We start from the raw sequence: 12,892 nt of genomic DNA on the forward strand, positions 1-12,892 counted from the left end.
CCACGAACTCGCGTGTCTTTATTTTTTTTAATGCTCGGTTTAGACTTCCCCCCGGTCTCTCCCCTCCTCCCCAGTGGGTACGCGAGCGCAGCTCCCCGGGGATCGCAATGCAGGACCGGAGCTCCGGAACCAACCAACCGTCCTTCTCTCTCTCTCTCTTGCTGCGGCAGCGCCCCTTCGAAAAGCCCCCCTCCCCTTTTTGCAAGATCGCCCCCTTTTTTTGGAGGGGGGGGGTTTGGAAAGAATTGAGACAGACATAGAGGGAAGGGGAGCCAGCTTTCCCTGCGCAAGCGTGTGTGTCTGTGTGTGTATATGCGTGGTGATTTTATTTTTATTTATTATTATTATTATTCCCCCTTTTTTTTTCTGCCCGAACACTCTCGCCCGCCTCGCTTTGCTCCAGCAAGCTTCTCACTCTCCAAGCTGTTTCTGCAAAGGGGAATGAAGAGGGGAGGGGTCGAGGGAGGGGAGAGGAGAGTGGGGGGCCCGGTTGGCGGGAAAAGGGGAAGGCGGAGCAGCGGCCAAGGGTTTATAAAGCAAGCGGCGGAGTCCTGCAGCTCAGAGGCGGCACGGGTGGGAGGGAATCGGAGCTTCCACCGTGCTGGAAGGAGGCGCTGCTGCTGCTATTTGCTATTATTGCTGCTATTGCCGGGGCATCATAAATACGAGCGTAGTAGTAAGGGGATCCGCGCGTGCACACAACACGAAGCAGCCCCGCTCCCCCCGCCCCTTGGCTTCCCTTCCCGAGCCGGCGCTTTTGAAAAAGGGGGCGCCGAAAAAAAAAAATAGGCTTTGACTCTCCAGCCTGGGAATTCGGAGCTGGAGACGCCGCCGCCGCCGCCCGTGCTGTGGACTTACAATCTCGTCGCTCCTTCTTCTGCGAGTACCGTTTAAAGAGACGCCGAAGGAACAGACGGTGCAACTGCGCGCTTTGCCTTTCGCCGCCGCCGCCACCCCCCTCGGCGGGGTGGTCTTTTTTTTTGCAAAGATTTGGGATTTCCGTATTATTATTTTGCACCGGTTTTGGACTTTCCAGCTCTAGTCTTTTGGGCCGGGATCTGAAAACAAAAGAACCACCGGTAAGTTTTGGAAAGCGTCTTATAGCCAGGCCGGCGTTTTGGGTGGCTTTTTTTTTTTTTTGCTTTGCCTTCGCTCGCTCCGATTTCGGGACACCCCAAAATAAGAAAGAAAGAAAACAGCGCGCGGGGTGTGTGTGTGTGGGAAGGTGGTGGTTGAATCGATCCGGCCGGGCGAATCTCCTCTTGGAAGAACTCCGCCTTTCGGAGCCCCTTTCCCGAAAAGGCGGCGGGAAGGAGCCGAGCAAAAAAAGAAAGAAAGAAAGCCCGGGATTGTTGCAAAACCCTCCTCCGGGGCGCTGCTTGGAAGACTTTCGCAAGCCCAACTTTGCACTCCGGTGCCGGCTTCCCTCGCTTGGACTCTTGCTTTTTTTGGGAGGGGGGCGCTTGCCCTGCGGCCGGCGAAGGTGGGCAAAAAGGGGAGGGGTGGTGGCGGATCCGTTGCAAGGGGAAGAACGGGCGTTGTGCGAAATGCTCTTGTGCGAGGTTGCCGGGAGGGGTGGGGTGGGGGAATCGAGCCGAAGGGACTTGAGAGAGGAAAGAAGGAAGACGGGGGAGGTTTCCCGGGACCGGAGCGCCACGAAAGTTCGACAGCGGGGCCGGCTCAAGAGCGCGAACCCACCGCTGGGGCGGCGGGAGCCGGGAGTAAATCCCGGACAGGCGGTGCTGGAAAGCTGCCCCGCCTGGCTGTGTTTGCTTTTTCTTTTTTTTAAGGTGGCGCCCGGGAGCGCTGGGGGCACGAAGCCGGAGTTGAGCCTGATTCTCGCTGGGTGGCGCCTCTTCGGGGAGGAGGAGGAGGAGGAGGAGGCGGTTGTGTAGCCGAAGCCGCCCGGTAAAAGGAGCCGCGCTTGTGGGACGGCTGTTCCGCGCCTCCACGGACCGGGATCGCTCACCTGGCCGCGAGTGTGTGTGTGTGTGGGGAAAGAAGGCTGGGCGCTCTTGGCGCTCCGATCCAATGCCGCTGCGCTCCGACCCCTCGCAAGTCGGACGCCCTTCCTCTGGCTTTGGGTGAAGCCGAATTGCTCCCAAATACTTTGGGAAGAAGTGGGTTGGAAGGCGCGTTCCCACCTTCTCCGCTGGAGTGTTTTGTCTTGTCCAAGCGAGATAGTAATTCCGGAGTAGTTGCTGCCCTACTTTTTGTCTCCCGCGCGGGAGGTTTGATTTTTTGTGACGGGCACTCTATTTAGCGGCTTGCCCCATTAACCATCTCCCCCCCTTTTACTCTCTCCCCCTCTTGCCAGGCACCCTCCAAGAGCCATGCCCCTAACAGTCCCGAGCTATCCCAGCCGGGCGTACGATTACGACTACGACTCCATCCAGCCCTATTTCTACTACGAAGATGAGGAGGAGAACTTCTACCTCTCTGGCCATCACCGGGGCTGTGAGCTCCAGCCTCCCGCCCCATCCGAAGACATCTGGAAGAAATTTGAGCTGCTGCCCACGCCGCCCCTCTCGCCCAGCCGCCGATCCAGCAGCTTCCCTTCCAACGTTGACCACCTGGAGATGGTGACGGAGCTCCTGGGCAGCGAAGTGGTCAACCAGAGTTTTATCTGCGATCCCGACGATGACGCTTTCGTCAAGTCCATCATCATCCAGGACTGCATGTGGAGCGGCGGCTCGGCAGCCGCCAAACTCCAGAAGGTGGTCTCCGAAAAACTGGCGTCCTACCAGGCGGCACGCCGGGACGGGGCAGGGACCCCGCTGTCCCTCCGCAGTGGGAACGGCAGCATCAGTGGCCTCCCCCCGTTGTCCCCCTCGCAGAGCTCTGCCTCTTCTAGCAGCAGCAGCTCCTCGTACCTGCAAGACCTGGGAGCCTCTGCGGCCGAATGCATCGACCCCTCCGTGGTCTTCCCTTACCCGTTAGGGGAGAAGACCCCCAAAGCTGTAGAAGCTGCTGCCTCGCCTGACCCGTGCCCAGCTTCCTTGCTCAGCCAAGATACGCCCCCAACCACCAGCAGTGATTCAGGTGAGCAGTGGGCTTCTGTTTTAGGGTCTCTTTCCCCCTTACTTGGGATGGGTGGGGAAAGGAGGGGTGCCCACTCTAGAAGGGGGTAGGATTTGGGTGAAGGGAGCAGTCCCAGTGGTGCGTAGAACAGGCCCCTGGGCATTTGCAAAGCATGGACTTGTAGGTTGAGGTTAGAAAGTTGTCAAACTGGAAATACTAAACTTAGTATTATGATACTGCGTAGTGAAGGTTAATTTATGAGGTACTGTTCCAGCAACTACCAAAATGCAAAGCGTTGTGTGCACAATAGCTTTCTCAAGCCCAAGCTGAAAAGCCTATGGGGAAACCTTAAGTGGCACATCTGAGCAAGCTTTCTTAGCTGATCAACTGAGATATTTGGGGGAGAGGGAAGGACTTTCTTTTTTTTAAACTGAGGCCAAAATTGCCTTGAACAGCTTCCACCTGGCCCTATTTTCAGGTGACCTGGCTTACTTGCCTTTCACAGTCGCCTGAAGCAACTTGGAAGTGGCTTGTTCAACAGTGATTCACCCCAGTTTCATCCTCTTCCCCTTTTCCAGATGGAATGAATGGGATATGCCCATTGTACAGATAAGGCTCAGTGAGGGTTGCGAAGGGAGTGGTGGGATTGTGCCAAGGCTGTTCCTGTGAACTTACCAAGACTTTAAAAAGTTGCTTCTGTTTTCACTTGGTGGTTCTCCTAACACTGTCACCTCCAAAAAAAAAAGGAAGTTTCAGGCAGGGATTAGGAGCTTGCCTGTCCCTCTTTCCCCCCCTTTTTTTTTTTGATGTGGGGGGGGGAACAGTTGAATGTTTGAATACCTTTTCCCCTTCAAGGGAGAGAAAGCTCAAACCTTCCACTTAGCTCTAGAAAGTTTTCACTTGCGTAGCCTCTGAGATAACGAAAGCCAAATGGAATGTCCTGCCTTTCCTTACATCACATGTTGGCTGGGCTGAACATTTGAGAACCGCAGGCTGCTCTTTCTCCCCTGCCCCAAATACTTCAATTGCGCAGCAGTTCCCCTCCCAGCATATGTGTGTACTCCTATTACGCTTGCCACGTTAGCGACACGCATGGGCTGGGCTTCCCAGGAATTGCATTTCCTAGAAAAACTGGCCCCTCAGGCAGATCACAGCCAAGCTGCTTTTTCAGTTGGGTCTAATGGGGTCACCCCGGATCTTCTGCAGAGCGGGAACTTTAAACCCACCCGGCTGGGCTTGTCTTCTGATTGACATATAGGTGGTGAGAAGAAGAGAAAAGGGAATGAGCCTTGGAGAAATATTGGGGGGAGGGCACCCTCTTTTTCAGGCTGCTTTGTGCATGCCTGGATAATAGGGTTGCATAATTCTCAGGATAGGATAAATAGGAATTGCTCCTGGCCATTAAAACTTTTACAAAGAACTGGGTGTGGTTCCAAGGACCCCCACTTTGTCACCACACTCTGTCTCTTCTTACATTGCAATACTTGGGAGCCTGGGGATGTGGGTGGACAACATAGGATAGACTTAGGCCCAAATATTGAGCGTCTGCTCCTAAGCAGCCTGGACGTGAGGGATCGTGGGAACTGTAGTCTTGCCACCTTCAAAATGTGACTAGTTGTCTTCACCAGCGATTGGAGTGGTGGTTGTGGGGGAAGCTGGCATATATGGTGGGTAAGGATGGCCCCTGGAGATAGATGTCATCCCTGTTAAAGTAGCCTAGAAATTTGCCTTTCTTGGCTGAGATTGCTTCACAGTTATGCAATTCTGCAATTTCAACATCTGCAAGATGGCCAGGATTCAGTTAATAGTTCTTTGGAATTGTCATCTTGGTGGAGATGTGTGGAGTTGCGTCCTCAATTGCATAATAAACTTCTTTTTTAAGTTCTGCCCCTTTTGGAGAGAAGTCTATTTTCAGAAATCTACAGTTCCTGGCACCCGTTTCCCATTTGGCCAAGGTAGACAGATTAAGAGGAGGCTAATCCCAATGTCCCCATTTTTTCTGGGAGGAAAATAAAATAAAAAAATCTAATCTCTCTTATCTTGGTTTTTGTGTTTTCCAGAAGAGGAAGAGGAAGAAGAACAAGAGGAGGAAGAAGAGATTGATGTGGTTACTGTAGAAAAAAGGCAACCTTCAGCCAAGAAATCCGAGTCCACTGTCCACACATCTGGGGGGCACAGTAAGCCCCCTCATAGCCCTCTGGTTCTCAAACGCTGTCACGTCCCAATCCACCAACACAATTATGCCGCCCCTCCTTCCACACGCCACGAATACAGCTCCACCAAAAGGCTAAAGTTGGACAATGGCCGCGTTCTGAAACAGATCAGTAACAACCGCAAATGTTCGAGTCCCCGCACCTCAGACTCTGAGGAAAACGACAAAAGGCGAACGCACAACGTCCTGGAGCGACAGAGGCGGAATGAGCTGAAACTGAGTTTCTTTGCGCTGCGTGACCAGATCCCCGAAGTAGCGAATAATGAAAAAGCCCCTAAAGTTGTCATCCTTAAAAAGGCCACCGAATATGTCCTCTCCATCCAGTCCGAAGAGCACAGACTCTTAGCGGAAAAGGAACATCTGAGGAAGCGACACGAACAACTCAAAAACAAACTTCAACAGTTGAGGAACTCTTGTGTTTAAAAAAAAAAAAAACTTAAGTGTTGCTATTAATATTATTAAAGCCTATAAATATTGGGAAGAGAAGTGGACTTAGAAAGGGGTGAAATATCAACATGACATAAACAAAAACTTTAAAGCGCTTCTCATGGGCAAAACAACCCCGCGTAAATCTTATAATGGACTCCATTTTGTAAAACTGCAGAACTCTTGCGAATGCATGCCGAACAGCTGTCCAGCACCTAAATGATGAAAATTTGGGGTGCAAGCTTATGCTTGCAGAAAGGGTTGAAGGGGATGTATTGGAGGGTGGGGGGAATAATGAAGTTTTTTCCACTTTCTTTTTTGTATTTAAAGCATTTTTTTCTCTTACAAAGTGATTTTTGGACTGGCTTAATTGTTGTCAAAGTTCCTGTAAATATTTACACAGCCTAATGATATGTAAATATCTTTAATAAAAAAAATCTTTATAGAAAAGGTTAAAAAAAATCCCTCAGCAGATCATACTTAATGGTTGTGGCCCCTGAATTTATAAATTGTCTTGAATTTTTGGTGCCATAACATCTCTCACAGATCATTCTTATTTAAGTACCTTTTTTGTCATTTTTTTAAAAAAAGAACTGATTTTATTTTGTGTTTATAGATAAATAAACTATTTCCCGTAAAATTGTAACTGGCTACATACTGTGTGTTTTCTTAAGTTTTTAAAGTGATTTGAGTGTCATAAAAGATCCTATAGGGATATTTATGGGTTGAGTAAATAACCAGAGAATTATTCTAAAAGAGGGCTGTTGCGTACGCCCTCCTGAGTTGATATATCTGGTTTTTTTGGGGGGGGGGCTCACCCATTGTTCCCCACAAATATAAAGATTGTGTACTTCAGGTTAATGCTTCCTGCCTCAGATTATGTGGCTTGGAAGTTTGCAAGAGTATGAATCTTGCCTTGTAAGTTTGAGAGTGATACCCTGTCCAAAACACATCACTTGGTGTGTCTTTGAAGACTGTCAGTCATCCAGGCAAAGAGTTCCACATATTGCAATGCATTTTGGGGGGGAAACCCCTGAGGTTGGCGTGGTGAGAGTTGGTACATTCCTATCACTCTCTGCCTAACCGACTTGCTCTGATTGATGAAGCTGCTTGGATGAGCAGTGAAATGCCTCAAATTAACAAAAAAATATAGTCCAGTTGCCATGATTTCAATCTTTAGATACCTTTGCCTGCATTGTCCCAAAGGTGCTTTTTCAAGAGGCAACTGGACTTTTTTAGTTTTTCTTTGTTTTTCATCCAAGAAGCTTCTTTACCTCTGACTGGATGGTGGAAAATAGAAGGATTTATACTCCTTGCAGACAGCTGGTCATTAGCTTTCTTCATCTAGAGAGTTAAGGTCACCTGGAGGTTTATCTGTGTCTTCAGGGTCACCTGAGTGGTGCAAATGGGTGTGAAGAAGCCTCTTGGATGAGAAGCAAAAAGCCTTCAAAGAAAAACCAGAAGGTCCAATTTGCCTCTTGAAAAATAGCACCTTTGGGACAATCCTGACCTGGATGACTGAGAATCTTTATAGACATTTGCCTGCCGCAATTCAATCTTCAGATATCACATGGTGATTAACTAAATCAGGGTTAGAATAACCTTACAACGAGCTGCATATAATCCCTGGTCTTGAACAATTCCAAAAACTGTCTAGTTCACAAACTTGGAATGTAAGATGTGATAGTTTTAGCTTTTCATACATTATGTCCATACTTTGTAGAGCTGGTGCTGGCTAGTGAAGATTGCTCCTCACACTTTGTAAAAACACAAAAGGGCTGAAGGAAGTTTGTGGAATTCCACATTTCTCGTTGCAGCTGTAAGGCAAGGAAAAGAAGTTTTTTTTTTTTTTAAAAAAAATGAGGTTATGGTTAGCACTATAGTATAATGTTAACACATCTAGTTAGAACTAGCAACTTTCTAACAGCTGCAGATTCGTCAGCTTCTGGCATGATGCCATCAAAAAGCAGAACGGTAGATGGAGTGATGCAAGCCATACCTAACATACGTGTGTTGATGCTCCTGTTCTAAAGAGGCAGGCTTGCCAACCCGTGACTGTCTGTCAATTTCACCCACTTTCTTTTCCTTCCACACCAACCCTGAGTACTTAAGAGTTAGAACTGTATTTGCCACAGGGTTTTGTCTCCCAGGCAGCTTATAATATAATGCATTGGGCCATAAATCAGTTTAGGAATCACATAGACTGGGCCCCTAGAAGACCCTCAATTGCAAAATGTGCTTTAGCTTAGTACATGGACTTGAGCACAGAGCCATTGATTGGATGTTTGCATTCTGGGTTAATGGGGCAAGCGTTCTGCTCCAATCCAGGCTGGGTATCTTAGGTCATTTGAAGCCTGTGCTGTCTCACTTAGTTACAGTCCTAGTGACTTTCATACTGTCGTCTGATGCTTTAGAACAGGGGTGTCCAACCTTGGCAACTTTAAGACTTGTGGACTTCAACTCCCAGAATTCCTCAGCCAGCAAAGCTGGCTGAGGAATTCTGGGAGTTGAAGTCCACAAGTCTTAAAGTTGCCAAGGTTGGACACCCCTGCTTTAGAACTTCACCTCCTGTCTTAGCCAGTGCATCAGGAAATATTTAGAAGATCACAGATTCCTTCACCCCTAATTACAATGAACTTTGTAGCTCTGAGGATCAAAGTCTGTAAAGATTCTCAGTCCTCCAGGTCAGGATTGTCCCAAAGGTGCTATTTTTCAAGAGGCAAATTGGACCTTCTGGTTTTTCTTTGAAGACTTTTTGCTTCTCATCCAAGAGGCTTCTTGACACCCATTTGCACCACTCAGGTGAAGACACAGATAAACCTCCAGGTGACCTTAACAACTCTCTAGATGAAGAATGACCAGCTGTCTGCAAGGAGTATAAATCCTTCTATTTCCCACCATCCAGTCAGAGCTGAAGAACCTTGGATGAAAAACAAAGAAAAACTAAAAAAGTCCAGTTGCCTCTTGAAAAAGCACCTTTGGGACAATGCAGGCAAAGGTATCTAAAGATTGAAATCATGGCAACTGGACTATATTTTTTTGTTGATTTGAGGCATTTCACTGCTCATCCAAGCAGCTTCATCAATCAGAGCAAGTCGGTTATGCAGAGAGTCATAGGAATGTACCAACTCTCGCCACGCCAACCTCAGGGGTTTCCCCCAAAAAATGCATTGCAATATGTGGAACTCTTTGCCTGGATGACTGACAGTCTTCAAAGACACACCAAGTGATGTGTTTTGGACAGGGTATCACTTTCAAACTTACAAGGCAGGATTCATACTCTTGCAAACTTCCAAGCCACATAATCTGAGGCAGGAAGCATTAACCTGAAGTACACAATCTTTATATTTGTGGGGAACAGTGGGGGTTGTCCCAAAGGTGCTTTTTTCAGGAGGCAACTGGACTTTCTTGTTTTGTCTTTTGAAGACGTTTCACTTCTCTCATCCAAGAAGCTTCTTCAGCTCTGACAGGAAAGTGGGGGAATGGAAGGATATATATTCCTTGCAGACAGCTGGTCATTTGCATCTTTTTAGAGGGCTGTTGAAGCACTTGGAGGTTTATCTGTGTCCTTGGGGCCACCTGAGTAATGTTCCTGGTTCCTGTAGCCTTTTAGCTATATAATTTGGGATGAACACCTTTTGAATGGTGTGGGAATAAGGAATGGATTTCCAGAGGAAAATAATTGCAGACTACAGGAATCAGGAGCACTACTCAGGTGACGCTAAAAGGACACCATAAACCTCCAAGTGCTTCAAGGACCCTCTAAAAGGATGCAAATGACCACCTGCCTGCAAGGAATATATATCCTTCCATTCCCCCACTATCCAGTCAGAGCTGAAGAAGTTTCTTGGATGAGAGACAAAAAGGTCTTCAAAGCAGTCCAGTTGCCTCCCGAAAAAAAGCACCTTTGGGACTCTGAGGTCCAAATTTATACGTGCAAGAATTATAACTTTTCTAACCCTGTTTAAAGAGTATGTAGATATAATCCGTTTCTTCTCATCAGAAACACAGAGTTTTGAAGAGCTTTAAAATGTATCTTTACATTTTATGAGTAAAAGGGAGTTGATCACAGGGTATCCTTCCTGAGTTATGCAGCTGGACAAAAAAATTGGAGTTAGGTTTACACAGAATTTGTTCCCCAAAGAAATTCTGTATTAATAATACTAACAGATCTCTGAATCTTTTCCTTCACCCAAACAATGATTTCTGCAAGCCGAGGTATCTTAAGAAAACATGAAACTCCATTTACACCAAACACATTTCAAACAGAGTAACAGTTGGCAAGAACAGATTAAACTGACTGAGATAATTTATCTGCCTAGTAAAACGGCTTAATTATTCTGGGATATTGCTAAGGTGCTTACCTCTTGATTTGTTCTAAAGCACTATATATTCCATTGGTGCAATGAAACAGAGCAGCTTTTAGAAGCATTTCTGCAATATTTCAGAAAAGCTTTCCAAAGTACTTTTATGGGTAAACTGTATCCGGGTGGGTGGGTGGGTGGATGTACAAATTTTTTCTTCTCTTTAGGATGAGAGTTTCTTTTCCAGGGAGAATTACTTTGTGCCTGTCTGTCCTTACCCCAAATCTGGATTGCAGTTCTTATCTCTTCCTTGGACCATACCAACAAGGATAACTCTGCAGGAGTTCGTGTTCCCTGTTTGCTCTCAGGTTCATTGATCATGTCTAGAGGGCAATTTCCCAGGAGAGGAATCTCTTTTAATAGCTGAGTAGCCATCTTAGCAATAAACTCAGCTTGGTCGTATAGAAAATAGAAGAAAGATGAATTGAATGTTATCGCTGGACTTCTTCCGAAAAGCCTGGGACTTGCAAAAAGAGACAGGTTGAGACGGAAGACATTTATCCATACAGAGATCAGAAATTGAATCTAGCTTGGTGGAACTTAATATCTGATAGATTACTTTGAAGCATTGATTTGCCCCAAATTGTATAACAGTGAATGGAGAATATAAGAAACTAGCTCTATACCCATGCTTTGCGATGAAACTATGATCGGGCTTAGTTTTGGGGGAAGAAAATAAGGGGGGGGGAATTATGCCTCTGCCTACCAGCATCCATTGGTATTCATCTGGCTAGCGTCCTGTCAGCGTGTGAGAGAGTTGAGGGCTGTTTGGAAACTGAAATAGTATTTGCTGTGTGAGCAAGAAGGTGACAGCAATGAGGCTGGGCGTGGCTTAGCTCAACTGTTCTGTACTAAAGTTGGTTGTTGCTGTGAAACTAAAACTGAAACTCCTCTGCTTGTGTTTTGCATTTGGAACAGATTTCTTTTCAGGTGGCGAGGGGGAATAGAACTCCTTAGCATCAGAGCGTGTTAATAGTAATATACGAAATACTAATGCTCTGGTGGTCATTTCGAACAATCCTTTCTTAGTGATCCCCTAGAAGCCAAGAGGAACATAAGTGCCAAATTTCAAGTTCGTATGCTTTACGGTTCTGGAGATTTTGTGATGATGCATGAGTGGTATTTCACTTTTATATATAGAGAGAGTGGTTAATCTCCTGAAGTCCTTATGATAGAATCTTAGACACGGAGCTCCTGAATTGAATGCAAGGTGATAGGAAAAGATCCATGTCAGCCAGTCTAGGATATCATGACTGGAATATCATTGTCCTTGTTCCACATTATATTGATTATGATTTGCCTACTGGTGTCCATCATTTCTAACTGGCTTGCAAGCGACAGTCTTGGACTCAACCTCCTGCTTCCTCGGTGCATACATGCCTGTATTATCCTTTTATCAGGAAACTACAGATGAGAGAAGCAAAGGGAAACAAAGTCTACAACATTTATAGTTCGGCTTCGTTTGAGTGCAAAAGTGCTTCATTGTATGGATGTGTTTGCGTTCAGCCTTCTAAAGGGAGAAATCAAGAGCAGAGGAATACGGTGTGAAATAAGCAGTCATGTCTACACTTTGAAGAGCCCTTTCTTGTTCTTTTTGATTCTTCCCTGATTCAGAGCAGAGGTGGTAACTCAGCTGGTTCTGACAGGTTCTGGAGAACTGGTAGCGGAAATTTTGAGTAGTTTGGAGAATCAGCAAATCCCACCTCTGACTCGCCCCGCCCCCATCTATTCTCTGCCTCCCAAGTCCCAGCTGATTGTCTTCTTTTGTTGCCCTGCACAGGAGAACGGAGCTGGAAAGCAGGTTAGTGGGATGGGGAGGGAATGGAGATTTTGCAATATATCCTTCCCCTGGAGTGGGGTGGAAATGGGGATTTTATAGTATCCTTCCCCTGCCACGCCCACCACACCACACCCAGCAAGCCACGCCCACAGAACTGATAGTAAAAAAAATTGAATACCACCACTGTTCAGAAATACAAATAGAAAATTCAAGACTAACCCTCCTCAATATGATTTTGCTAGTATGGATTGTGGCTGGTGTCTATGGAGATCATCAAGTCATCCAGATCATAGTTGTCCCAAAGGTGCTTTTTCAAGAGGCAACTGGACTTTCTTGGTTTTTCTTTTTTCTTTTTAAGACCTTTCGCTTCTCATCCAAGAAGCTTCTCAGAGCTTCTCAGAGTTGAAGAAGGTTCTTGGATGAGAAGCGAAACATCTTCAAAGTAAAACCAGAAACTCCAGTTGCCTCTTGGGGGGAAAAAAAGCACTTTTGGGACAATTGTAGCTGAGGGTTACTTTGAGTTCCACATAGCTAGAGGCCACCAGGTTTTGCACTTCTGAGTATTGTGTTTCAAGAAAGATTCAGAGGAAGTGGAATCACTTTGAAAAAGTACCAGACATAGGATTGGGGACTAGAAACTTGCATGAAAGAAGGAAGAAGCTATGTTTAGACTTGAGAACTTAAAAATAAGGCGTGGGATAACAGACTCAAATCCTTGAGAACTCTCACATGGAGAAGACCAAGACATGGCTCACTACCATCTCAACTTGCAATAAACAGAATGGTCACCCCAAAGATGCTTTTCCAAAAGGCAGCTGAACTTTTTCCCCCTTGAAAATGTTTCACTTGTCATTCAAGAAGTTTCTTCAGTTCTCTGAAGCAGGGGTCTCCAACTTTGGCAACTTTAAGCCTGGCGGACTTCAACTCCCAAAATTTATGGGAGTTGAAGTACGCCAGACTTAAAAGTTGCCAAGGTTGGAGACCCCTGCTCTGAAGGATAAGCTGAAGAAACTTATTTGATGGGAAGTGAAACATTTTCAAGGGGAAAAAACCCCAAGAAAGTCCAGTTGCCCTTTGAAAAGAACCTTT

At 46.4% G+C, this 12,892-nt stretch overlaps 1 protein-coding gene across 4 annotated transcripts; it reads left to right on the forward strand.

Moving 5' to 3' along the window:
* Window positions 1-560: 560 nt before the first annotated feature.
* On the forward strand, window positions 561-6,305 carry MYC (MYC proto-oncogene, bHLH transcription factor). 4 transcript variants are annotated; one of them, XM_026679137.2, is made up of 3 exons: window positions 561-1,079; window positions 2,318-3,042; window positions 5,082-6,305. In XM_026679137.2, the coding sequence occupies exons 2-3, from the start codon at window positions 2,334-2,336 to the stop codon at window positions 5,654-5,656; spliced, it is 1,284 nt and encodes a 427-aa protein (XP_026534922.2). In that variant the 5' UTR covers window positions 561-1,079; window positions 2,318-2,333; the 3' UTR covers window positions 5,657-6,305. The 4 variants fall into 4 exon arrangements, with proteins under 4 accessions (XP_026534922.2, XP_087818316.1, XP_087818315.1 ...); XM_087962190.1 differs by lacking the exon at window positions 561-1,079 and adding an exon at window positions 1,787-1,908; XM_087962189.1 differs by lacking the exon at window positions 561-1,079 and adding an exon at window positions 1,928-2,084 and having other exon boundaries at window positions 5,085-6,305.
* Window positions 6,306-12,892: the final 6,587 nt, after the last annotated feature.

The sequence above is a fragment of the Notechis scutatus genome, chromosome 3 (genome assembly GCF_049901735.1).
Source record: "Notechis scutatus isolate UNSWTSFEM ecotype Mainland chromosome 3, rNotScu1.2, whole genome shotgun sequence".
In the NCBI taxonomy this organism is placed as follows: domain Eukaryota; kingdom Metazoa; phylum Chordata; class Lepidosauria; order Squamata; family Elapidae; genus Notechis; species Notechis scutatus.